The sequence below is a fragment of the Salvelinus sp. IW2-2015 genome, linkage group LG23 (genome assembly GCF_002910315.2).
Source record: "Salvelinus sp. IW2-2015 linkage group LG23, ASM291031v2, whole genome shotgun sequence".
In the NCBI taxonomy this organism is placed as follows: domain Eukaryota; kingdom Metazoa; phylum Chordata; class Actinopteri; order Salmoniformes; family Salmonidae; genus Salvelinus; species Salvelinus sp. IW2-2015.
This window is the reverse complement of record NC_036863.1, coordinates 45,757,006-45,784,154: the sequence shown is the minus strand read 5'-3', so window position 1 is coordinate 45,784,154 and position 27,149 is coordinate 45,757,006. Positions and strand designations below refer to the sequence as shown.

General features: G+C 42.0%; 3 protein-coding genes and 1 long non-coding RNA gene across 9 annotated transcripts; 1 reads left to right on the top strand and 3 right to left on the bottom strand.

Moving 5' to 3' along the window:
• The first annotated feature begins 728 nt into the window (after positions 1 to 728).
• Positions 729 to 6,615, top strand: atf5a (activating transcription factor 5a). Of its 2 annotated transcripts, XM_023967990.2 has the most exons (4): positions 729 to 1,293; positions 2,637 to 2,891; positions 3,221 to 4,460; positions 4,736 to 6,615. In XM_023967990.2, exons 2-4 carry the CDS (start codon positions 2,747 to 2,749, stop codon positions 4,923 to 4,925), a joined length of 1,575 nt encoding a protein of 524 aa, XP_023823758.1. In that variant the 5' UTR covers positions 729 to 1,293; positions 2,637 to 2,746; the 3' UTR covers positions 4,926 to 6,615. The 2 variants fall into 2 exon arrangements, with proteins under 2 accessions (XP_023823758.1, XP_070290775.1); XM_070434674.1 differs by lacking the exon at positions 729 to 1,293 and having other exon boundaries at positions 1,927 to 2,891.
• Positions 6,582 to 18,653, bottom strand: stk36 (serine/threonine kinase 36 (fused homolog, Drosophila)). 4 transcript variants are annotated; one of them, XM_023967984.2, is made up of 21 exons: positions 18,306 to 18,653; positions 18,027 to 18,167; positions 17,810 to 17,887; positions 17,544 to 17,674; positions 16,897 to 17,146; positions 16,573 to 16,666; positions 16,298 to 16,458; positions 13,617 to 13,798; positions 13,259 to 13,418; positions 13,002 to 13,118; positions 12,608 to 12,784; positions 12,227 to 12,318; positions 12,016 to 12,079; positions 11,817 to 11,927; positions 11,541 to 11,615; positions 11,337 to 11,451; positions 10,984 to 11,110; positions 10,639 to 10,813; positions 9,265 to 10,305; positions 8,402 to 8,542; positions 6,582 to 7,078 (listed from the first exon to the last, which is right to left on the bottom strand). In XM_023967984.2, the coding sequence occupies exons 1-20, from the start codon at positions 18,387 to 18,389 to the stop codon at positions 8,444 to 8,446; spliced, it is 3,474 nt and encodes a 1,157-aa protein (XP_023823752.1). In that variant the 5' UTR covers positions 18,390 to 18,653; the 3' UTR covers positions 6,582 to 7,078; positions 8,402 to 8,443. The 4 variants fall into 4 exon arrangements, with proteins under 4 accessions (XP_023823752.1, XP_023823755.1, XP_023823756.1 ...); XM_023967987.2 differs by having other exon boundaries at positions 13,259 to 13,397; XM_023967988.2 differs by having other exon boundaries at positions 13,259 to 13,394.
• A 425-nt stretch (positions 18,654 to 19,078) lies between these two features.
• Positions 19,079 to 20,817, bottom strand: LOC111950022 (uncharacterized). Its single transcript, XR_002875445.2, has 3 exons — positions 20,731 to 20,817; positions 20,281 to 20,535; positions 19,079 to 19,482 (listed from the first exon to the last, which is right to left on the bottom strand). It is a non-coding gene; the product is annotated as an uncharacterized lncRNA (long non-coding RNA).
• A 1,055-nt stretch (positions 20,818 to 21,872) lies between these two features.
• On the bottom strand, positions 21,873 to 26,925 carry pou2af2 (POU class 2 homeobox associating factor 2). 2 transcript variants are annotated; one of them, XM_023968655.2, is made up of 5 exons: positions 26,760 to 26,925; positions 24,960 to 25,060; positions 23,312 to 23,357; positions 22,704 to 23,008; positions 21,873 to 22,379 (listed from the first exon to the last, which is right to left on the bottom strand). In XM_023968655.2, the coding sequence occupies exons 1-5, from the start codon at positions 26,782 to 26,784 to the stop codon at positions 21,963 to 21,965; spliced, it is 894 nt and encodes a 297-aa protein (XP_023824423.1). In that variant the 5' UTR covers positions 26,785 to 26,925; the 3' UTR covers positions 21,873 to 21,962. The 2 variants fall into 2 exon arrangements, with proteins under 2 accessions (XP_023824423.1, XP_023824424.1); XM_023968656.2 differs by having other exon boundaries at positions 23,312 to 23,354; positions 26,760 to 26,886.
• Between the last annotated feature and the right edge of the window lie 224 nt (positions 26,926 to 27,149).

Sequence of the window (27,149 nt, the reverse complement as noted above, 5' to 3'; positions counted from 1 at the left end):
CTACAGTTTCCACATCACCCTGTGGGTCTAGAGTGTAAATTGGTCTACATATGATACAATATTAGGCTACGCACGAACAAGGGATGGGGTGATTGGAGTGGTTGTTTTTTCTTCGTCTGTTGTTCATTTACTTCACCACCAAACAGTTTCCTATAGCCCAGATAAGACAATTGAAATTGAATACAAGCTTAATAGGTGTTTAATCGGTGTAAATTTATAAGCTCCTGCTTTTAAGTGTTATATTTTTTAACATGGATTTTGGGCCGCATTAATAATTTCCCATAGCCTACATGCAATTTAAGACATTTCTCACACGTTCTTTGTAGCACATCTTTATGACAATGTTACAAACCAGGTATAATCCACTTTACATGAGTAATGCTTGGGTTACAATGTAGCCTATAGTGGAACCCCAATACAACATGCTAACCCTTTTCAGAACATAGATGATGTGCCGCAGCCGCCTCTTTGGAAACGTTCATTCTTCCTCCGTTTACACTCGGGATGTTGTTTACGTGGAACATGTGCACAGAGAGCGGTAAACTGAAAAACCACCGGGATGAATCCATAGCACCCGGTAGCCAATCGGGCAACAGATCTATCCTTCCACAGCCAATAGCGGAGCGACAGGTTCGGTGCATCCAGCGAATCTGCGCTCTGCCTGAAGCGCTGATGCAACTGAGTTGCAATAGCAACCAAGCATCCCCTGTATAGCATATGGTGTCCTTCCTCGCAGCATGAAATGAAATAGTCCCCATGTAAACAATGAGGCACATAAGTGTGTTTACGCCCCGTGGCATCACGAATAAGTCACATTTTTGGCATCAGGCATGTTTACATTTCCTGTGCACCTGCTCTGATAGGGAACCAGCTATAGTCTACCTCCTCCTCCTCCCACCTAAACATCGATTTTCAATATAATTGTAAAGACATCTCCACCAATAGCAAATATATTGAATAGATATTCTTCAAGTCTCACACTGGAACGTGCGTGGATGTCTTGAAAACAAGAGGTTGGAGAGAGGGCGGAGGAATCTACAGCATGGTTTGCCTGCCCATCGTGACGCAGCCGGTTGCTAGGTGTGAATGAACTGATGCTCTCACTCAATAAATCGTCTCTCAGTCATCAAGTTCACCACAACAAAGAAGCAACAACAAGACTTCACTTCTGTCCCGGATTTTCCAAGGGAGACATGGCTTGTTAAATTTGAGAAGAACTCGGACCCCCGAAAGACGCCGTGCTTTGCTCTTGCAACGCACCCCAAACTCACAAGAATTTTCAGCAAGAATGGAGTAAGTGAAACTTGTTACATTGTATCTTTTCTGAAGCGTTCGAAACTTTGTTGCCAGCCCACTCACTTGAACTGTTGTGCATATTACATTGTATCTGTTTGAGATACATTTAACTCAATAATGTAATCTACAGGTGCTTATAATAGCTACAGCGTTGGGATGACTGCTGAAAACTTTGTCAACAACAACAGTAATCACAACCCAACAATAGAAATAGAAAGTCCATAAATGATAATGACAATGGCAGCAAAAGGCAAATAACAACAGTATGTTATGTTATTGCTGTAAAAAAAAATGTTGAACACACTATTTGTGATAAATGTACAGTATGGCCATTACTGTAAACTTTATTGGCTCAGTATATTTTAGTCTGTCTTGGCAAAAGGTGTTGTCATGTGTGGGAATAGGTTTTTTCAGTTTTTCTATTCACTTTGTCTGAGTATCCATTAATGAAGCTGTTGTCATAGTTAGACAACCATTAGGCGAAGGTGTTTCTCTATTATTAATGACGTCTTAAATGGTGCATGTGTAGCCTGATTGTTTAGAGTAGGCCAATTAGATAGTCAACCCTATTGAGGAAGTAACGGTTGCTCCAGATGAGTGGGTTATCCTAGAACATAAACAGGTGTGCATTATGTCATTTGCTTAAGCCCACGTGTTTTGAATGCATCAACATAACATTTGTGGTGTGGTCGGTGTGACAGCACACCCACGGACTCTCAGTTCCTCTGAAGTTATTCTGACGTTTGAGAGATCTTTTATTTCTGACGATTATAGTTTTGGGATTTTATTTTTGACTGTATGTAAGTGAACATAATGTGTGAATGTTGCTGTCTCTATTGTGGGTTTGGCTTGGGCTGTTATCGCACCTTTATGATCTGAACCTTTAAGATTTTGTAAGGTCAGATAGGTACGTTCAGAACCCAAGAACCTCAGTTGGGAGTGGGACCTTGAGGACATGTGTTACTTGCACTAATAACAATACGATAGCATGGTAATAGTGCAACATTAGGTTATATTTCTATTTATTGCGATTGCCTGCTATTCAAAAGCACCATTTTTTAAAAACGTAATGTTGTAAGTGTTGGGCTTGCAAACCTGTTGAGGTCATTATCTACCTAGCCACCTAGAGACTGAATGGGTTCAACCCAACATGTTTTCCTCTTGTTCCTTTGTTAAGTGGGACATCTATTCTTTTTGTCTGATGAGTGACCCATACTGTTTTAAGAAATGTCTCAGCCACTGTTTTTGTGATGATGATCAGCAACCCAAAAAGTGTCAGTGTATAGTTTTTAATGACTCGCTTTAAAACACCTCCTTACTCAATTCTTTATCTCCTATAGGTGTCATTATGCTCACCCAGCCCTGCTCACTGTGGCTCAACTCTCAGACCCCACCGACTCATATCGTACGATCGGACTAATCGGATTGAATCAAAAGACCAATAGACAAAATGATGGCAACGTCAGCAGCTCCTCTCTGGAAGACTCTTCGCGTCTGCCCGGCAGACCCCCTCACTCTCTCTCACCCACAGGCTAACCTCAGCCAATCACAGGAGTGCAGGGGGGAGGTGCCAGAGGAGAGCCAGCACTTAATTGGTGAGTTGCAGAGTACGCTTTTTTATTTTTCCACATTTCAGGTGGGCACCGCACTGCAGCACATTCGTTCTCCTTCGAACAGTGAGTAATAAAGTAGTTCACGTCTGAAGTTTTTTCCTGTTGAAATGTAGCTACTTTTTACCAAACGATTTAAGTTGTTTTCACTCATTTTAATGTTCAGGCTTTAAAATACAAACACGTTATTTGTTTTTCCATTATCGCCGTTTAKGATTTCATTACCATTGCTATGTAGTTTTAATTAATTACAATCAATTAACGATGATGTTGCTTGCATTTATGACAATTTTGTATTTTTCTTCTCTCAATAGGTGATGGTCTCACGGACTGGATGACGGAAGAAGTGGATTTCTCCTCGTACCTCCCAAACCCTCACCCCTCTCCCTCCCCCAATTCCTCCCTTCCTCCCTCACCCCTCCAGCATGACATCCAGGTGCCCTCTGACTTGGAGGTCATGACTTCTCTGCTGCAAGAGGAACTCGCTCAACTGGAGGACTACTTCCTGTCTGAACCGCTGCCGGAGAAAGGACCGAAACTGGGAAAATGCGACAAGGGTCCACCGCCAGTGGGTCCCCACCAGTCATACTACCAGTTGCCCTTTCATGCGTCATCATACTCCACCTCCAACCAATCGGAACACAGCCCTCTACTTGTTACCCTGGCAACTGGGGAACTAGACCTGCTGAGCTTTTGCGGAGGTGGGCCTATTGGGCGATCAAAATTGCCTAGACACGCCCCTTACAGTTGTAGCAATCGCCCCAATGGGTGTAGTCGCAAAAGAGTTTCAGATGGGGTGAGGGTGGGCGAGGTCTACGAGAATAGCATATGGAGTTCCAAAGGAAGTAACCCGTCGGTGACTCTAAGTGGCAGTTACAGCTGTGTAGAGGACGAGCGGGTAGTCGGGAAAGGTTACTGTCTAGGCAGTGGAGTTGAGATTCGAAGATGCCCCTTTTTACCCAAGGAAGAGAAAAATTGTCAGTTCGCGGAAGAGGTCATAGCTGTTGGCAGTGGGTATGGTGGCTTTGGCGGGCCATTGGATATCCCACACAAGAAAGAGGAGCTGTTGATGTATGGCATGAGGGAAGTGAARGTCAGTTGTGGTGGTGGAGGATGTGCTAGTAGCAGTGAGATAGAATTGTTGAGTAGTAATGTCAAAGTTGGCGTAGTCGGTGAGTTGTGTTCCAAGATGTCCACTATTCCTTGGAAGTCCGAGACTAGTGAGGGTTGTTATCTTCAGGCAGCGTCCCAATCAGAGGCCTCCTACCACCACGGCTTGCAAGGGACGGTCAGCGAGCAGGTCAAGGCAGAGGGTTTAGAGATGGGCCGTCAACATCATGACTTCCACTGTGGTGGGTTCCTAGAGGACCAGCAGGGCTCTGAGTGTCTGGCAATGGATAGGGAGGCTCTTGACAGGCAGGTGGTGTTGGGGTTGAAGGAGGACCCCTGTCCCCTCGCAAAGCCTGAGCTGGAKGAAACAATGCCAGGGGAGGTCCACCATCCGCCAGAGCGCAAGCAGAAGAAGAGAGACCAAAACAAGACTGCCGCTCATAGGTATGATGATTCAACCAAGCGCTGAAAACTTAAGGTGGTATTCAAACTTGAGATCTGTGCACAATTTCTACACAAGTCTCCCATTGACATCAATAAATGATTTTAGCGAAAGTCTGAGTTGTGTGTGCTTATCTCAACTCTGAATCGACATGTTTGTGGTTATCCAAATTTTGTTGATAACAGAACTAAATAGAACATTGCCACTGGCATTTGACTTTTACTTTGATTTCACTCTGATTAATCCTATCTTCTCCCGTTTGACCCCACCCTACCAGGTATCGCCAACGTAAAAGGGCAGAGCTGGACTGCCTTGAGGAGCAGCTGCACGGTCTGGAGGGGCATAACCGGGAACTTCGGGACAAAGCAGAGTCAGTGGAGAGGGAGATCCAGTATGTTAAAGACCTACTGATCGAAGTGTACAAGGCCCGCAGTCAGCGGCTCAAGCAACCGGACACCGACGCCTGATGATGAAGATAAGATGACGAAGACTTTCTGCAAGTAGATTTGAAGAAAAAATGACAGGGAAATGTTCGTTTTTCAATGTTTTGAAATTGAATATTACATTTTTTATTTTTCTTTGGGAGGGTCAGGGTGGGGGGGGGGCGACAAAGGGGTTCAATTGCATGTTTTGATTTTTTTTTTTTAAGAGTCAAACAACTACTTTATACTTCCACTGTTTCGGCAATCGGCACTAACCAAGCAAGCCTGCACTGTGATGCTGTAATGTCTCAGCTGACAATCAATTTCTGAATGGGTTTCCTGTTGAATGGAGATGGCTTTGATTTCCACCAGTGGTGTTTTTATATACTGGTTAGACTAATGTGATTCAACTAAGGCCTTACACTGGTCTTGATGTCAATAACTTAGCTACTGGTTCAATATACTCATTAGCTTTTTATCAAAAGACAATCTTTGTTTATTTGTGGGAGCTTTGCACTATTTGTATATTTTCCCAAATTATTATTCCAATAATTGACAGCAAAGTAATATAAATATGAATGCAAAAACAGCCTTTAGGGAAGACTTAAGATTTTGTTGAAAGTGTTGTCCCCTTAAATGCTAATTGCAATATGATACAATCAGTTTTATAGCTCAGGTTATGCAATTCATGCCCAAAGTTCTAGAAGTATGTAAGTTGGTAATTCTTGACTGAAGATTTTTTTGCATGGCAAAGACTTTCATGYCTACTAAAATTAACGAGTTCTGTCTGTCTATATGATGCTATATAGCTACTGTGCACTGATTCCATAGCAGCCTCACATTCCATGCTCTCTCTCAGCAAATTCACTTGTCTCTAGCTCTTTCCTAGTCGTTTCTCTTCACTGGATTAGATGGTATATAGGATTTCAGAAATCAATGTGGGACCCTCTGTCTCTTTACTTGCTGTAAAAGCAAATCAGGGTTTGTGATTTTATATGGCGGGTATGCTCGTCTAATTTATAAAGACTTTTTCAATTGTGTCTTGAAAYGAGAGATGGTAGGTAGGTAGTCAGCCTTTGCTTTTTTCTAAAAAGAACAAAAAAACTATTTTTCACTAGAATGTTTGTGATAGCTTCTCATGTTCTTTCCCGCTTTTGTCTACGAGGATGCAGTGTCAATTAATTTAGTATAAACCTTTATTTTATAATTAGGTACAACTCTACATTTTTCTAAAAATMGTCAATCTGATTTAAGCAAATGTAACAATATATCATCTTTAAATTTGAAAATCTAATTTGATCTTTAATAGGAATTAATCCAATTGAATTGCTGTTTGAATGAATTTAAGTTGAAATGCAATAACTCTTAAATGTCTTAACGAATAGTTAAGATCTTAATATAATGTAATTATTTGTTATCAATCTTTTGGATGAATGAGTAGGACACTGCATCTTTTTCAAATATGGTCTGTTATCTTGGCGATATACAATCATGTTTCTGAAATACAGCTTTTAATGCAATGTGTATTAATGTTATTTTGTGATATTGAGATTCTATTACTTTCAATATTAAGCCTCACGCATTTCAGCAACACGATTACGACCAATAAGTTACACCAGATAAAATAACCAACCATTTAGTCATTTTGAAATAATTCCAATGTTTTCTCTCAATATATTTCCTTTGTGTTACATGTCACTCGTTTTATTCAAATAAAGTGATTTGTGTCTACACAGTAGCCTAACAGTTTATTCTTGTTTTGAGCTCATCTCCGTTACGCATGGGTAATTTCTGGTGAAAAGCCAGGGGAGATTAAGCCCACATAAATGAAATAACGGATAGATTAGGATACTTCTTGGAACTGTTTCGAAATGAGGCATTAAAAGTATTTTTGGGGGGATGCTTAGGCTATGTTGTTGTCTTTTACACAGCGTGGATTATATGGATTGTTGTACAGAATCTGGCTTGATTTCAAATATATTTAACGTTTTATTGCTTTATCAATCTGCTCCTCGGAGGGTAAGGCCAAAAACACCCGTCTATATTTTTGTTATGGAGGGCAAGCAATTTTTTATACACGACAGGATTTTCTTTGACATACATACCTGTAGCATATACATTTATACATTTTTCAAACAAGTGCAACCAGTCATTCCACGTGAGATGGACCCAGTATTCACTCCCGAGCATGTCATTTTCTGTGAAAAGAAGACACGTTTTAAGTGGTGTAGACCCACATATCGAAAAAATGACATGCGAAAAATCCCAACATGTCATTTTACATGTAAAATAGTGTTACTACATACATATTAAACTGTCATATAGGCCCTATTCAGCACGAAATCAGGCACCAGCCTACTCAACAACACATATGCAATTATCATTGAAGGTGTGTTTCGACTCTATCAGTCACATTATATCACACAGCCTAGGACCAAATGTTATCAAGCATATAATCTTCAACAGTATTTTATATATATTTTATCTCCTCAAAATTGATGTTTTAAGGGGGATGCATCACACTCAAATATATTGATTTATGTACTCCGGGGGAGAAAACATTTACTTTGACAAATACTAATTTGAGACATTTTCACAAGAGACCTGATGCCCATCTAAAATCCAATTGGATCATACAAAACTATTTGTGCCACAAGGAAATCCGCAACATGATCTCTCTCTTCCTGCGAATTGCCGCAAACTGCACTTTGGCAAGAAAGTTGTACAACCAACATGTGCAATGCCAATGTTCTAACTCCCTTTATATTCATACCTGAATGATATTCCGTCTCATAAAAAGGGCTAATTTAAAAGTTGACAACATCTTAATAATACAATCAAAATAAACCGATTTTTAGAATATTATTTGTTCTGAAAACTTGCTCACTTGGCCACCTGTATTTTTTTGTTTGTTTTACAATTGAGTTATTATACTTTGTTAAATTATGATTTGAATGAATGCATTGATAGTGTCATTTTCATCTAATTATTAAGATTGTCTCAAAAGCAGGTTAAACAAACTATCACAAATATAGCCCTTGTCATTAGAATGGCACAAGAGGGTTCATTAATACCAGTGCATAACAAATCAAAAGTCTTCGTCAAGAATGACTTGAAAACTACCTTTTTACATAGTTAAAACAAAATCTATACATTTATGATAGGCTTACACTACATACTTTATTCAAATTCAAAGCATTACAAATTACATTACACTCAAAAAACTTGACTTACGAGTCCAGACCATATTGCCCAAACTAAACAAATCAATTATGCGCCTTTCAATTCAAGAGAATAAAACATGTTAACAAGTTATCCCAAATGACAATCCCTCAATGTAATGAAATGTACTTTTATCTTCTAAAACAAAGACATAAAATATTGATGGCAATAATTTTATCAACCAGCGCGCCGCACAGATGAGTTATGGGTAGGGGATATAACAGCCGGCATCCAGCTTATACATTGAATCCCAGTATTAAGGCAAAGGCAAACGGGCTGAACCACAAGTCTGATCTTACCAAATAGACACACACTATTTCTCTCACTCGCTGCGTTGGCCTTCATAGCAGCTTGATGATCTGACTGTAGTCACACTGTGGAGGTGCGACATACTGTGAAGCCTGACGAAGTTTCTCACGTGCATCAAGGGACAGCAGAGCCTTAAGGCACAGATGAAAGAGGTTGGAATATGGTCTTAGTAGAGACAGAGTTTGTCTGTTTGTGTATGTGTTAGAGAGAGCGAGAATGTGTGTGTGTGTGTGTGTGTGTGTGTGTGTGTGTGTGTGTGTGTGTGTGTGTGTGTGTGTGTGTGTGAGAGTGTGTTTGCGTGAGAGAGTGTGAGTGTGTATCTGTGTAAGCACGAGAGTGATAAGAGAGTAAATGTGTGTGTGTGAGCAGACATGCAGTGTTGCATCCAGAGTTAAATGACTAAAGGCAATGGTGAGGTAAAGAAAGTTTTGGTGTTTGATCATGACATGAGATATGGCAACATTTAAGAAACTCAATAAATTATATAATAGAAAGACTAAATAAAAACTTTTTGTGTAAGCAAGGGGTTCGGAGGGGATAACATTCCACAACAGCCTGGCCTCAACACACGGAAAAAGGTTTTAGAAATGTAGAAAGTCCAATAACTATGTAAACACTTCAAAGAGTAGTATTAATTGCATTCTAAATGAGATAACAAGCCACAGTTATTATTATTATTATTTTTATATATATTTTTAAATGTGTGCTAGATAGACATTCACCATCTCATGGAGGATATGAAGCCATTTTTCTTAAAACATTTTTTTGAAGTTTGATCCACTGCGATTAAACTATTCTATGGTGCTTATATTTATTTCAATGTCTACCCCTTGGGAATATCACCCTCTGTTACCTGTCGTAGTGCGTCCTGTTGGCTGTATAAGCTCAGGGTAGCGACAGCCGCTCGTTGGACTGCATGCTGGGAGTCGGTACAGGCGGCCTGTAGGAGGAGAAGGGGCACATCTCCCTCCAGCAGTGAGGCCACACCCCCTTCCACAGCAGCCATGTTGCCCAGGGCAGCGCAGCAGTGGCGGCGCGTCAGGGCATCAGGGTCCGCCATGAGGGAGAGTAGCTCAGTTGTTGCCCAATTGGCTTCCTCCACCCATCCACTTCCATCCTCTTGGTCTGCTACTTGCTGTTTGAGTGTTGTGGATGAGTCTCCTCCGTCTCCTACCAGGAACTGGGAGGACACAGTCTTGTCTGGCTTGCCCTTCTTCCTTTCCCGGGCTGTAATAAGGGCACTACTGTTCTCTCTCCCATTGGCTCTCCGTGTTCTAAACTCTGCCTTTCCGATGAGCCCCAGCCAATTGCCCACGGCCTTGCAGGCCATCCTCCGTACGGATGCGGAGGGGTCGTGGAGACAGCCAATTATGTCTCTGAGGATGGCGGGTTGCAGCCGGGTCCATTGTGGGTCACTGGTGGAGGGAGGAGTATGAGGTGTAAACGGGTCCAGGTTACCTAGCAGGCTACAGGCAGCAGCTCTGACCCTGTCGTCGGGGTGAGCCAGGGCCTGGTGCAGGGGAGCAGGCTCCAGGTGGAGATGAGGGGTGGAGGGTCGGGACCTAGGGGAACAGCGGGCAGCCTGGGATAGTAGGGTGAAGAGTTCCACGGCCGACCCCCACAGGGCTTCACTATCAGGCTTTAGCAGGTCAGAGAGAAGGGAGCTGGCAGTCCTAGATACAGACACTGGGTGCCCAGCCTGGTCCCTGACCCTGGAGGCTGGTGCCTGGTCTCTTCTATCCTCCTTGGGGTCACTGCTGGGTGGAGAGAAGAAGCCTTGGGCCCTGGCGGCTGCTGTGAAGCAGGGGACAGAGCGGCCGGGGTCACACAGCAGCAGGCGACACAGCAGAGAGAGAGGCACTTCCAGGAGAGACGGAGGAACGGACTGGATAACCTGATCCAGAACAGAAAAAAACAAACACACACAATCCAGTTCAACCATCAAAGACACCAGACGTTGAACAACACAATGTTCTCCCAATGGTGCCAAGACAGCAGTGTGGTGGAGTAGCAGTTGTGGGATGAACCTGATGTGTGACTAGAGCAAGCGTCATCTTAAATTGCATCAGAAAAACTGTAAGGTTTTCAGTCACTCGGTATGTCAGACAGACCTATCAACAGAGGGAGATCAATTAAGAGTGGGGTCTTTGCGCATTGTCAATATATACTCATACATCCAAAGGCGTAACAATGTTCTTGTAAGGGTGCTGTAAGGGGAGAGCCTGACCTGCAGCAGGCCAGTGACAATGCCAGCGCTGTGGTACAGCTGGAGTAGTCTGTCCATGGTCTCTGAGGACAGGTCCAGGGCAAAGGGGAAACACAGCAGGTGGCAGCTCAACACTGATAGGCTGTTCACACTGGAGTCACCACCCCAAAGCTGGCCGTGAGTCTCGTCAGACGGCCTGGAAAAGAGGCACTCTCCACATATCACCACCGTAACAGTATGGTAATTGATTGACTGTTGATATGCTATATATTATTAGGACAATCACAAGTGAATAAGAAGATGTGTTATGCAAGAAGACAGCTAAACAGAGAGAGAGAGGGAGAGAGAGATGGAGAGGTCACTAACCAATCAGTGGTGAGCAGGTGGCCCAGGGTGAGTATGCAGTTTGTGTCGCTGTCTGAGAACAAGGGAACACAGCAGTACGGGTCCCTGGTAAGGACAAAAAGGGCGAGGGACAGGAACACATACAGTCCTGATGGGAGAGGAGATGGAAACCATTTATATTAGATTGGTGAGAGCTCAACCTTGGGTAATAATAATAATAATAAGACAGAATTCCAGAAAATAATTGTTTGTTTTTTAATGTCTTTTTTTAAGGAGGCAGGGAAACAGATTAGACAGACGTTTCGGGTTTTAGCCTTCTTCATTGTGTTCAATGTTGGTGAGAGACCAACATTATCAGGTAGTGTAGTTTATACCGTTTGAGGAGCAGAACTTTGTTCTGGCTGTTTTCTCCAGTGAAGTACCAACTTTCACCCACAGGAGGCGCAGAATGCTTGGATCCAAAGAAGCAGAGTGTGGAGGACTTTCATGCTGTTCAGAGAATAAAAGGAGATTTTTGTTTTTTTAAATGGATCAAAATATTTTCGTTATTGACAAATCTGTATGCAGGCACAATTAACCTCAGTTAGGGTGTGGAGAACCAATGACAAGAAGCCATCACAGAACCCCCAGCCTGATGGTAACGGGACGCGTGGCTGGGAGAGGGAACATTTCAGGGAACAGTCTAGTCAGACACAACAAATCATATATATTTTTTTCATTGCAAAACTATTTCAAGAAGTAAAGCTGTCATACAAATAATTTGTATAAATATTTACACACAAAGATAACACCATTCAATCATACACTTATATTAGTACGTTAGCTATGCAATTTAATAGACACTCATAGCCTACCTCGTCGGAGTCTGAGAGAAGCTTGTTGAGCTGGGCAGTGATCCTGTCCATGCTAACAACCACAGAGACTCCACACTGGCTGAATATGGCCAGAATGGCTGCAGCCAGAGGCTAGATGAGAGATGGAGAAAAGGAGTCTGTCCAGAGCCAATTCAACACCACTAGCCTACTGTATTTCTTTGAGTGGTTTCATACTTACTGCCAATGGGTTAGGGTCAGGCCGAAGCAGAATCTTGAAAAAGGGCATGGCGTAATCTTCCAGTCTACAGTGAGAAAAGGTTTTGTCTCGTATGACATTGAAATATTGTTAAACATTATGTCATTTTAAACTATGATCTCTTAACTATGTAAATGTACTAAATACAACAATTTTAAACCACTAAGAGGGGAGAAGAAATAAAGAAACAAACTTGTTCTCTGCTTGTTGCCAGTCACGGTGCTTCTCCCAATAGTTCAAGAGTAGAACAATCACTTCCCCCAGTACTGTCACACTCCATGGTTGCTGATGGGAGATTATTAACATGATGAGACAGAAAAAAGCGAGTTAGCAGTTGAGGGGAAATCCACCCCGAAATTAACATTGCAGTCCTTACTGGCACATATTTACTTGAATAAAACAGCCATTAAATAGTTCTCACAATCTCATTGGATTATTGAAGACCAAGTCCTGATCTATGAAAATATAACATGTATAAGCAGGGCCCAGCTGTAAAAGAGACCTTGGTCTCAGTCTGTGTTCCTTGTTGAAATAATGGTATAATAATAATTTTGGTTAATGTCACCAAATTAACCTTAACGACCACTGGATTCTCCACAATATCCTGGACTAGGTTGAACAGGAAATGAGGTAGTCCAACTTCCTGTCTAAGTCGATGGGAGTCCTCGGAGTCAGAGGTCAAGATCAGGTTGGACAGGACCTTCAGTGGCTGACGGATCTGACATGCCCCCTCCAGGATACCATCCAATAGCTGACCAAGAACACAGAACCACAGGGTTTATGTCAAAGAAAACATTTGAATAAACGTTATTGATCCTCAGAGGGGAAATTGGATTTGTCACCAGCATAGAAGACATCCCACACTTTACGGTGGCATTGAATTCAAATCACACCAAATACGTTTTTTCCCATRCAACTTGAATTCAACTAACTTGATTCTACTGTAGTCGCCTGTAAGTAGTAGTTACCAGGGTTTTGGATGTCAGCAACTTCTCTTTCAATCGAGATATGATTTGAATGGTTTGGCCGCTGGAAACGGAGGTCTGCTGGATCAACCTCTCCCACTCCTCATCACTGTCAACATCCTAACCAAAAGTAGTAAAGAACCAACAATGAATTGCAGAACATGATAAGCTTAAGAAAAACTCATGAAACCCAAAACCCTATCCTTGACTGTGTCTTTGTCACTCAAAGAGCACTTATCTCCAGCAGCAGTGACACGAACCTGGCTGTGGAGCCTCACAGCACCCAGGCTGGCCCTGGCCTGACCCCGCTCCGGAGTCTCAGGTCGCCTCAGGGCCTGTCGGGGCCCAACCTCCACAGAGGGGAACTCCTGTTCGTAGTCCCGGCTGATCTGACCCCTGCTGGGGACACGGGGGAAACCCCTTTACATTTACATAAACGACTTTTATAAATTAGTAACGTTTCAGGTTGACAGCCTTTGTCAAAGCTTTGAACATCTACGATGCACCTGGAGAAGCAACCCTCAGATGTGTGAGTGCTTTCCATTGATCATTTTCATAGAACACACCTGTCTGTGGGGAGTAGACTGTCTGGAGTTTTAAAGGCTCACCACATTGTACCTGTTAGTGGAAATCTCGATGGCAGACTGTTGTGCTGTAAGGCTCAGATTGGCGGTTAATTGTGACAGATCTTGATCCAAACCATCTGAGGGAGCCACCAGGCTGTCTTTGGACAGGGGCTTCACTGCAGGGGCTGTCCTTGAAGGTGCCTGACTAGATGATTCAGTCTTTCCGTTTCCCACCTGAGCATAGAGTGTACATGAGTGTGAAAGTTACAGTGAATAGAACAGCTTGTCCTTCCTTTCCATTTCTATGTACGTTCATGATTACGACACACACAATTATGATACACATGATACTTTACTTTTACAACATTTCTGGCCTGATACTGTGTGTTGATTCAACAGCTCTGTCTGTCACTTTGTGCGCACAGTGTTTGACATTAACCTTCAGACAAGTAGGACACATTTTTGTAACACCATTTTTACATCATGGTATGATGCAAGGAACCACTTTACAAAATAAAATGCATTATCATTATTACCATAGAAAATCAGATTTTKTTTTTTGTTGTTGCCTACATTCATTCTGCCTATCAAAATACAACAAGGCTCCCTTGGTGGATGGTTGGCCACCCTAAAGGCGTCCACATGCTTCCCAGTTTAGTGGAGTTCGTGAATTTATTCTGATGACATTTTGTGACATTTTTGTTTGTTTTGGACTTGAGGGTTTTCTTGGCTTATCGGGAACACAAAAAGTCTATGCCCCTTCGTCAGTGATTGGTCAACAGTAGGGATTCTTCAATAAAGTGTTGTCGTTCAATGAGAGACGACTTGTTTTCATGCACATTTTGTTTCATAGAAAAATACTGCATCAAACATCTGTTAGATGTAAAATTGCACAACTAAGATCTCTTTGGCAAAAATTTTGAAATTTTAATGACAGATTTCTTGAGTTATCTTAAATTCATTCGGACTCTTTTGAGGAAGTGCATACTGGCTACTTCGTCTCAAAACGGACAAACAGTACTATTGACGTTTTTTTCTAGTTTTTCAAGCAAAGGTCTTTTAAGGGAGTATGCAAGCACACTCGTTCGGTTAGGACTGAAGCATTCTCACGCATTAAGTAGCCTATAAAATATTGCAACACCACAATTAAAACTAGTACTTTATGTCTTTATAAAATAATTCCCTCATTCAATTAATCAGGGAACAAATGGCTAAGGTAGGCTACTTCAAAGCAAGGTAACTAAGATATGTTTATGTTTATCTATAACCTTGTAAGGAAAAAATATTCAGAAACTCCCAAAGCCACCAACTGTTAATAAATTAAAGCAATAGTGGAAAAGATTAGAATTTCAGCACTGTTTTGATTGGGACAGTGCCATCGTGCTGCTTTGAGACAAGTGTGGGGACTGGGGACATGTCTTGACAAATCAATCAATGTCAGACTTTAGTTTTTCACTGAATCCCCAGATATTGGATATTTGGTTGCAATTAGGTCAGGAAAATGTTAGCTTAATTGAGGCGAGTGCTTATGATCCTCTTTAGTCTAGTTTGCTCATCTCAATAAGTGGATTATTTTTCTCTTCACTCGCCTTCTCCCAATCAAAAACCCATGACTTGTCTGATAAACAAAACCACATTGATTGATTAGTCTAACTGAATCGGTCTGTGTATTTGGTTAATTGATCTCCAGCTGGGCAAATAAGTGGAGGTGATAGCTCATCTATTTGTTGTCTCATCTATCACTGATAAGAAACATTTAGCTTGCTAATGTAACCTTAAATAACCTCACGCATATGCAACTCCAAAAGCCTGCAGAGTGTATGCAATATGAACCCGAGACACGTAAAAAATATATATAGATTGCTCAAATTTTCTTTGCCTATCATGATATAGTCCCAATTTAACACCATACGCCTGCTCCCCACTAGTCGTTGAATTTGCCCCATTTGTAACTCATAGAAGGGCTTACGACCAACTGGTGCAACCGGCCCTTGGTGATTGAAAAAGACTGCTCGTTCCTGTCATTGCAAAACAATTATACTCCGATGCGTTCTGCTGAAATTGGGAGAATAGTGCGCAAAACATTGCATCCGGATGACACTCTGATCCAATTTCTGATCGGAGTAATATATTGTGTAAGATATTGTGATTTTTGTGTGATTTTTTTAACTTGTCCATTCAGTCTACTTAAATCTTTAGTCTGCTATTTTTTTTAATATTTTTTTTTTATACTTGTCCCGGGCAAGGGACACGTAATTTTTAATTTCACTTTTTAATTTCACCTTTATTTAACTAGGTAGGCTAGTTGAGAACAAGTTCTCATTTACATCTGCGACCTGGCCAAGATAAAGCAAAGCAGTTCGACACATACAACAACACAGAGTTACACATGGAATAAACAAACATACAGTCAATAATACAGTAGAAAAAGTCTATATACAGTGTGTGCAAATGAGGTAAGATAAGGGAGGTAAGGCAGAAAATAGGCCATGGTGGCAAAGTAATTACAATATACCAATTAAAAACTGGAGTGATAGATGTACAGAAGATGAATGTGCAAATAGAGATACTGGGGTGCAAAGGAGCAAGATAAATACATTAATAAATACAGTATGGGGATGAGGTAGTTGGATGGGCTATTTACAGTAGGGCTATGTACAGGTGCATAGATCTGTGAGCTGCTCTGACAGCTGGTGCGTAAAGCTAGTGATGACCCTTGCCCAGTCTACCTACCTGTCTGTTCCTCTTGTCCCTCTGTTCCCTGGCCTTGCGCAGTAATCTCCCCTCTCCACCATGTGGCGCTGCTTTCTGCACTGCCTGCTGGAGTTTTAGCACCTGCAGGTCTGGGCTGGGGGCCACTGTCAGCGGGCTGGACACAACGGGGTCTGAGAGAACTACAGACAACAACAACACAAGGAATAAACGAGGTCTCTATGTCTACTATAGAAGCCTGTTATTTAAAGAGGTCTATCATAAAAAATAGAATTTAGAATAAAAAAGGGTCTTACCTAGAACTCCATCAGCAACAAATGGGTGTTTTAGGAGGTGTGGCCACGACAACCTCTTCTGTGGGTCTTTGGTCAACAAACCTTTCAGGAAAGTCTGGCATGGAAAGATTATAGACAAGCCATGTGGTGATGGGACTCTAAATGCTATCTTAATTAATATACACGAGCTTAAAATCACTAGTTTCAATTCCAAATTGAATTACACAAACTAAATGTTTCACTATTAGTTTCACTATAGTTTCACTGTGAAATGTAGCATGATTCAGTTTGCATTTCAAGGTAAAACACTGGATTAATTCAGAGTTAACAGGGACTCTGTAGTACCATGCAGGTCTGGCTCATGGTGTCCGGCCACTTGACCGGGTCTCTGACTATGAGCTGGACCAGCTGAAAGATGGAGTTAGTGTAGAAGGGTGGCGCCCCCGTGTGGAGCTCATAGAGGATGCAGCCCAGAGACCAGAGGTCGGCTGTGTGGTCGTAGGGCTTCTCCTCTACCAGTTCTGGGGACATGTAGAGGGGCGTCCCCTTGATGGAGGTCAGGACTAGGGTGGACACACTCATTGCTCTAGCAAATCTGGAGGATAGGACACACACAGGTACAGTTAAAGGCAGACAGACAGACTCGCTATAGGGTATAATTAGGCATCATTCTCCACTTGAGTTTCCTCTACTCATACATATAATAAAGTGTGTGCCTTCAMCAGTGAGATTTCTATAACTGATTGAATCAAAATTCAAAAATGCACTCGCACATCTGAGCTGTCTGTTGCAGGTGCATGGTAACAATGGCAATACTTGAAAGAAAAGAGACACCCGCACACTGTTCTTGCTAATAGCTATCACTATTTTTATTCAAGCTTACGTTTTGGCCTGGTCAGAGCTTTTCTTAACGGATTGAATGTCACAGCTTTCAACACCACAAAGTTGTCCTTCAACACAAAGGCTGTCCTTTCAACACCAAATATACTCACCCAAAATCACACAGCTTCACCACCCCTCCCTTGCCCAGCAGAATGTTCTGTGGTTTCATGTCACGGTGGAGAATCCGATGGGAATGCAAATAATACAAGGCAGAAACCAGCTGGCAGGCAATATCACGAACCTTTGCATAGGATGAAAAATACATGCATGAATATCTGCAGTTTGATCGATAATAGGTTTCATTTTACAGTACTTTGTCGTTCTTATTGTAATACGTTGAGAAATAACCTACTACATTATGAGTCAAAGGCTTTACCTGGCTCTCTGGTAAGTTCCCATCATCTTCAAGGATCTGGAACAACTCTCCCTCTGCATACTCTGTCACAACAACAACCTGCCATGAATAGACAGCATTATCATCATGTTATTAATGAAATTAAAATGTGTTGTAAGCATGTATCTTCCATGCTAAGTAAAAATGTAACGTATAAGTGATGACATTATATGCAGGTGAAGACAACAGTTTTACATACCTCTCGTTCAGTCTCAAAGCTGTCTAAGAGCAGGACAATGTTCGGATGTTGAAGTCCCCTCATGATGTCAATTTCCCTTTTGAGATTGCGCAGCTCCTTCTCAGAACGGCCCACCTTGGGGATAAACTTTAGTGCCACGACCTAAAACGGACCAAAACAAAATGGATGCGCAATGAAAGGGAGCACTACAAGCTATTAATGACAGACAAAGCTGAAGTTAACGTACAGCAGAAAGGTCAGTGTGTAACTTTATATTTTCCCAATATACCATATACTCACTTGGCCACTGAACTTTTTACGTCCTTTATACACTCGTCCAAACGAGCCCTCTCCTATCATCTCCAAAACGTGATACAAGTCCATGTTGAAGAGTGTTTGAGAACTTAGCTAGCTCGCTAAACGACGTTAACGTTAGCTAGGAAAACTTTAATATCCACGTTATCCCTCGAAAAATTATAGAGGCTAGCTAATGAGGTGATAAACGTTTGTCGCAGAGACTAGTTATTTGAAGGACCTTAACATATATTCAATTTGCTCCATGAGTATAAAATATATGAATATTGGTTATTTTTCTGCAATGAAGTGTTAACCAATGTGCAGAGGAAAGAAAACAAAGAGCGCTTGACAACCTGTTGCGTCTAAAGAAAGCGCCGTTTTAAAACAGTCTCACAAAGAAGCATAGGGACAATACTAATGATTATTACTACATCGCATGAATTCTTTCATAACAAATTATTATAATTATTATCAAAATACTTCATTACGTTACTTTGAAGGGTTTGTATTAAACCGTTATACACATTTGAGGCAGGCTACTGAGAAGACAGCAAATTTAATATGGGTCCTTAGCCTAACAACCGATTTTGCGTCCCAGTAACCGATGCTGTCGGTGGATTTGGGCCATAGAAATATAATGAATAGATGGATGGGGAAAAAGATAGATAAACCAGAGTTTCTAAACCATACTTGGATAAACTACAGCTCTGGATGATCAACAACGACAACCTTTTTCAGTTTCATTTTATTGACTTAAAATAATTATGGCAATCTATTAAAAAAAAAGTAACTTATCTCACTTTCTCTCTCTCACACACTCACACACACAGCTGGTAGACCCTGCCAGCCCTAAACCTCAGGTTGGTACCATCTCCCTGCCACCCTCCACAAACTCTGTATTTAAACATGACTCATGCTTGACATTTGCCATTTATAATAACAGTTGTCCAAAGTTGACCCATAATAACCTGTGCTACTTAGGTCAGGGCATCCACTGTATTGTAGAGGTCGATTCAGTATGGTTTGAGTACACAGAGGTATCATATTGAGTGACATTTGTATTAAGTGATATGTAAGTGGGATCCACAGGGTCTGAGTATTCTTGTAGTGAGGAGGGGAGATGATGGGTGTCCAAAGGAGTGCAGGCCGGAGTCCAAGTCTCTAACGATGACCAGGAGGCCTGCAAACAAAACATGAAAAGATGATGTTCAAGAGAATATGCATCCAATTGTACCCTTTTCATACATAAGACACCGCTACAGTAATGGGTCAATCGCAAAAATGGATAACCTTTTAGACAATTACAAAAATTGCCGCATTAGAAGCCTCTGTACCTTTTCAGACTGTAGAATTCTGCTCCTCATAGAATGTTCAGTATTGTTTCCCTGACAACAATAAACCTTACATATTGATGTGCTGTTGTGTTGCCTTTCTGTTTTTTTTTATGGTAGGGTAGATATGTGTTTTCTTTCTACTAAATGTATTGGAAAGTCATTGTATTTAACGAACTTCAAAGTAATTTTCTTAGGATCGAGTGGTCTGCACGCAGGCAACGTGCAGACAGCTCAAGATAATTTGATTGACAGTGCTGGTTGCCTTGATGGACGTTAGACCCCCTTCAGAAGCATCATTCCTTTACAGACACGTTACATGCCTGTTCAGTGGCGCTTCGAAACTACAGTATTTCCAGAGAAGTCTTCGCTGTGGCATTTAAACATTCGTAGTGTGTCCTTTCAGACAACCAAATATGCCGTAGCCAAGGCGCTTTCAAGGCGCCACATTCTGAAAGGGATATTCAAGACTTGGGGACATTCAAAGAGGCTATTTAACAGTCCTCGACATTTAGGAAGATAATCAATTAGCCTACAGCTAGAACAGAGGGAATTAGCGATAGATCCACCACATAAGGATTTAAGAAGGGGAAAAAACAGGGGAGGAAGCTAAAGGATATCACTGTGTGAATTGCCATTATGCGTACCTGTCCTTCCCAATAGTCCTTGTGCAATATATGTCCAAGGGACCAGGGCTGTTGATGAGTGTAGTTGCAGGGTTCACTGTATGCTGCAGGTTCAGTCTGTTGAGCTGAGCTGAAGTTATCACTGTATAATGAGAGACACTCTGTCCCATAGTCACTGGGGTTGTCTTCACAGGGCCAGGGTTGTGCACTTGGCTCTGGCACCAGACTTAAGAAAGGTGTGGCAACAGCATCTTGATACCAAGAGTTTGCATATTCCTGTAAGATATCAGAAATGTGTTATTTTACACAATCGTATGTTTAATATACCACATAGTGAGGTGCATTGTGAAGTTGATCTTATCGTATTTTACTGCACATTACTTTTTTGCAAAGTTATTTAAAGTGGAGATGATGATGAGAGCGAGCATGTGTGTTCTTTCTCTGGTTTTGGAACGAAGGATCTCAGTTTACCGATGACAATTTCATTTGACGAGCTCTGCGCTTTTCCAGCAATTCCTTTACCGTGATCTTCACCCGAACACCTTCGTAGACCTTTGGCTTTTCTGTGTCAAGGAAATGAGTAGATTTATACATAAGAAAATGGCTTTTCTCACACATGCATTTACGCAGGTGCTGAAGTTTGATAGCCTATCCATTTTACGCAATGTGCGTAGTTTCTTTTTTGCGCACTTAAATCCTTAATTGGTGAATATGCCGCCAGCCTTATTGTCGACCGAATCTTAACATTAGGCTACACTTCAGTAATTTCCTGCCAATGGTCCATTTTAAATGAGTTTGAGCATGAGAATAACAACGTCCTCAACTTATTTTATTTCACTTGCTGATGCTTTTTCAGCCAACCAATACACAGTTATCAAAATATAAAATAACTCACCACCTGACATTTTGCTTGGAGACACAAAACTGAGAAGAATGCAGTGCAAAGCCGACCAGGTGGAGGATTCCGTCAGTGGACAGCGGCAAGGTGCTGGATCAACTCACTCAAGGGAAACAAACGAAACACGAGGTAGGACCTCCAAACGTGGCTAAGACGTGAACCAGAAATACAGGTCAGTTGTATTTCTTCTGTTTTTACTTCTGCGTTTTGTGATTCATATATATATATATACAGTGTACGACCATGTCGTCATAACGATTAACAATGATTGTGGGGCATGCATTTGAATATTCAAATATGCATCTCAAAAGGAGAAGCGTTTTTTTCTGGTCTAAGGCGACCTCTATTGTCTCATCTATGTAGTTACAATGCTCCCAAAAGAGGTAGGCCTAATGATGCATTTTCATACTAGTTTCTTGAATAATGTTTTTAAATGGTTATACACACACACACACACACACACACACACACACACACACAACTTCACACACCACACACACACACACCCACACACACCACACACACACCCCACACACACACACACACACAGAGAGAGAGAGTTAAAAAACACAGACACATATGTCCCAGTCAAAGATTTATATCTGTATTTTAACATTTGCACAATTAAATGTTTATATACAGGTCAAACGGAATACAAAGTATATAATTATATTGTATAACAAACCCACATCCACATTCAGCCACATTCTCTGTGGTAGTGATTCTGTAGTGAACTGTACTGTATCTATCCATTAATGTCCACAACAATATGTCAGTCCGTGTCTCAGTCAGTGTCCATGCGTAATCAATAGGCCTTCCTGGGTTCATATGGCAACCAAGAGCCAGTACCGTCATCCTTGGCCCACGAGGCATCACTGAGGGTGGCGGCTACACTGCCAGGGTCCTCCGAGGGCACAGGTGATACCTTGACCCCTGGAGTCTCCCCTGGGGAGGTCAAATATGTGTAACTGGAGGGGTAGCTGGATGAGGGGCTGTACGAGGCACCAGGGTAGTGCACCTCTTCCAGGGGGTGTAGAGAGTAGGGCTGGGAGCCGGACAGGGTGGATCCTCCACTACGGCCAGGTATCAGCCGATAGAGGGAGGTGCTGTCGGGGTCAGGCGAAGCCAGGCCAGAGGAGGCTGTGGTGGGCACTGGGCCCTCGGAACACAGGACCTCATCCTGGCTCACTGAGTGTCCGTCAGACTGCTCCCAAGAGTCTCTCTTTTGAGGGAAGACAAATGAGAACAGTGAGGGGAAGGTTAAGAGCGCAACACAGATCTACTGTATTCACATAATACTCAGAGGTTGTGATGATGAAACAAATATGAAAGTAATGGAGAAGCATTTGAGGACAGACTGGGGTCTTTTACAACTTAAAGGTCTTACACTTGACTTGACCGTAAGGGGAGACCTTTACGTTTTATAAGACAGCAGCTCAAATGCACTGTGACACACTAAAGGAAGACTCTCTCACTCTCTGTCTCTCTTTCTTTGTATTATTTTTGAAACTGTCTCTATAGCAGTTAAGGTGAAATGTGTTTGTACCAGGAGGAGATTTGATGATTCCCCAGGGAGAGGTGGTAGCAGATGAGGTAGAGACGAGGTGGGGAAGAGGGATCCTCCGCTGGTAGAGAAGGCTGTGGCACCACGGTAGTCCCCAAATGACTCGGGTGTATAGTAGCTGTCAATATAGGCAGGGTAAGTGGAGGGGTGGTCGAAGGAGAGGGCCTTTCCCCCCAGGGCTGAGCTGTAGGGATCTGAGGAGTACTGTTTAGTGGACGGGCTGAAGTCTGAGTCAGTCAGGTAGGGGGGCCTCCTCATGCTATAGTAACCAGGAAGCATATGGGATCCTGTAGAAAGAGTAGAGGTGAAGCTTCCAGTGTAACAGTGGAATCCCCCCCCCCCCCATAATATATACAATTTAGAAGATACTTTTATCCAAATAGACTTAAATTACTGTGTGTCCATACATTTTAGTATATGTGATCCCAGCCAGACTTGAACCCATGACCCTGGCGTTGCTAGCGCCAAGTTCTTACCAATTGAGCTAAACAGGAGTAGGTATATTTACATATGAACCCCCACATACTGTATGCTGTTGTAAAAGCTTCAGCCATAGTGAGTATTACAATAGGCTCCAACAATAGACTCACCTGGCATCTGCACAAAGGCTGCCTGGGAATTACTTGTCCCAGCCTGCTGGTGAGACAGAGACTGATGAGTACTACCTACCACACTGGCACCGCTTTGTGTGTGTGTGTGTGGGTGTGTGTGTGGGTGTGTGTGTGTGTGTGTGTGTGTGGGTGTGTGGGTGTGTGTGTGCATTATGCAAAACAATGCACTGAACTTGGATCAAGCACACAATTCCGGTGAGACAGAGTGAGAGGAAGTAAGCAATGAGCATGAGAGAGAATGGGAGAGAGAGAGACTGAGTGAGACCGAGGGGGAGGGAAGGAGGCGGAATGGAGGGCAGGCAGGCAAATGTTGTGGGTAAAAATTTGAATGTAATTTGCCAATTCGCCATTGGGATGTGCCCTACCCCCTCCAAGTGCCATTTCCCTAGTGAGTACACATTGCTTGCTCTTTGGGGTTTTAGGCTTGGTTTCTGTATAAACAATTTGTGACATCTGCTGATGTAAAAATGGCTTTATAAATAAATGTGTTTTGATACACAAACTAGTATACTACAGCACAGACAGAATACAGAGCCAATACTGACTGGGCCTGATGGCTGAGAAGACATCACACCTGCAGAGTTGGACTGGTTATTTAATTATACAATACCTAACTAAACACTTGACTAGTGAAAAATATTTGAGAGTTAAATGGACTTGTATTTTCCAATTACACTGAGTAGCAATGCACGGGCAAAATGACCCCAGTCTATCATTCCGTTTAGAATAAATCAATTGTCTTTCCAGTTAGTGAATTTTATCCAAATCACCACCAAAAATTCTCCTTCACACAGGTTTTGTTATTTTTCTAAACTGTTTGAACGGTATGATTACAGGGTAATAGCAGAACTAGGTAAATTCCCTCATGCTCTGCTGCATGAACCATTTGAAATGGTGTCACATAAACTGTCATAAGACACACATGTGAACCAAGCTTTTCAGCCAGCCAACAATGACCAACCATATATCTGCAAGATGTGTGTGAACCAAGCTTTTCAGCCAGCCAACAATGACCAACCATATCTATGAGAATACAAATATATGTCAATTGACAATACATCAGTTTATTTAAACAGTCCCCATTCACATTGAGAGTGAATGAAAAAGAATCGAGCTCTTTGTGATCAGTCATCAGACTGACCTGTCACCCAACTGAAAACGAGCAGCCATTTTATGATTTGGTGGTGGCTGATGAAAGGAGCTTGTTGTCTTTCCCTGTTTGATCTAGGCCTGGGTTTAGAGATGGCCTAACCTCAGCTTAACTGCCTGGGGCCCAACAATGGCTTGCTTGTCTGAAATGATCTGCTGGGGAGAAGGCTAGTAGCATTGGCAGGTGTGTCTGATTTCAGGATTCTGATAGGTGACCTGCTAGTGTTTACCACAGAAAGCCCAGCAGGGATGTAGCCTAGTGTCAACTGAAGCCTCTTGGGAACACACACGTTCACTCTCTCACACACTCTCTCCATGGCTATTTCCTTTGTGTGGTCGGTGGCGGTCGCGTTGATTGTTTAATTGAAAGAAAGACGATACAGAGTGTAAATAATCGGAGAGGCTACGAGGGAGCGAAAGACCGAAAAGGGAGAAAATGGATGGGAGCAAAAGAGGACAAGCCGAAAAGTAAACTCACGTTGAACCTGGGAACACTTGTCTGTCTCTGTCTCTTCTCTGCCAGGAGGTCTTTGACAGTGTGTTTGACCCTGACACCCTGGTACACTCTTTTGGAGTATTCTGCAAAGAAACCACGCCAGAGTCATAACCTGTTTATCCAGAGAATATAATTAGGGATCATTGTTATGATAATGTTATTAAACAGTTGACCTGTATGTATTGGTCAATATGTTAGTAGCCTACAGGTAGGATATTCTCTCTCTCTCTCTCTCTCTCTCTCTCTCTCTCTCTCTCTCTCTCTCTCTCTCTCTCCTCATCTCTCGTCTCTTCTCTCTCTCTTCTCTCCTCTCTCTCTCTCTCTCTCTCTCTCTCTCTCTCTCTCTCTCTCTCTCTCGACCACATTGTACAATCAAATGAGTCATTAAAAGGAACATCTGCCTCACTCTAGTGGCTCCAATGTAATTCATTTCTCATCAGGGTTTCAACTGAGACAACGTGAATATTACGCAAGAGCTGCGAGCTAAATAATATTTTTTTTGGCAGCAATATTTCCTCAGGCGCTGTAAAAAGAAAAAGATATATGATACAGAAAAGTCCCTATTTGAGATATATATTAACAATGGCTACAACGTGCATTGATTTGTCCAATCTTTCATCCCTTGTGATGTTCTAGTTCCTATACCATGAGATCATGGAGAAGTTAGATGGACCCCACACTGCCATATTATTTAATTCAGGTAAAATCATTTTAGATAATACAGTCTAGAAGAAGCAAGATAGCCTAAACAAAATCAAATCAAACTTTATTTGTCAGATGCCGCCGAATACAACTTCACCGAATGAAGTGCATACTACAACCCCTTAACCAACAGGCAGTTCAAGAAAGAGTTAAGAAAATTATTACCAAATAAAATAATAATAAAAAGTAACAGCAATAAAATAATACATAACGTAGGCTTAATACAGGGGTACCGGTACCGAGTCAATGTGCGGGGGTACAGGTTAGTCGAGGTAATTTGTACATGTAGGTAGGGGTGAAGTGACTATGCATAGATAATAAACAGCGAGTAGCAGCAGTATAAAAACAAATTGGGGGGTGGGTGTCAATGTAAATAGTCCGGGTGGCCATTTTGATTAATTGTTCAGCAGTCTTATAGCTGGGGGGTAGAAGCTGTTAAGGAACCTTTTGGTCCTAGATTTGGCGCTCCGGTACCGAATGCCATGCGGTAGCAGAGAGAACAGTCTATGACTTGGGAGTCTTTGACAATTTTTCGGGGTTTTCCTCTGACACCGCCTAGTATATCGGTCCTGGATGGRYGGAAGCTTGGCCCCAGTGATGTACTAGGCCGTACAGTGATGTCAGCAGTCATTCTAAGAAATGGTTAGGCTATTTCTTGCTACTCAGAAATGTTACACATCCATAAAAAAGTGTCACGGAGAAGAATTTGAGAAATAAATTAAATATTGACATGGAAAATGTCATTTTGATTTATTCAGTTGGCTAACGATGAGCCCTAGTGGCTTTAACTTCAAAGTGACCAGATACCAGTAATATAATATGCTAAACTACCTACCTTAAGCCAAAGTTGTTAAGGCATTGAACAAATGCCATAGGCTAATCCATCAGGACACAAAACATACATGTTGTTTTTCCTCAGTTGTAACCTAACATGGCTTCAACGTCAATGAAATCTATAATAAGGACTTAGCCAAGCTCTTTTATACGGCCACTAAACGTAAACAATTCTTGTTTTAAGATGTTTTGCACGAAGGCCTTTCCATGTTGAGATGAAACATGAGAAAATATACTATACCGTACCCTCCATGAACGCGCCTGCTTCCATCGTGTAGGCCTAGTTATCCACACAAGGATCTTAAAGGGTGTTCTCTTAATGTCTCCAGGAGTTGAAGTGGACAGTGTTCATGATACCAAACTTCAGCCCCTTACAAACTAACTCTGTACCAGTCCTATAGAAGTTCAGATGTGATAACCCAGTCATTGAAGTGCCTCTGAGGCAGTCTTTTTGCTTTGTGTAAATGCAAATTATTGGCTGGACGTTTTTTTAAATAATTTGCATCATTATTCCAGATTAGACAGAGAGAACCTACCTTACCATCGTACTGATGCAGGGGGATGTGTTTTGGAATTTGTTTTGGTGATGGTGTTGATGATGAGAAAGAAGACGAGACCGGTAAGAGAAAGAGGAGG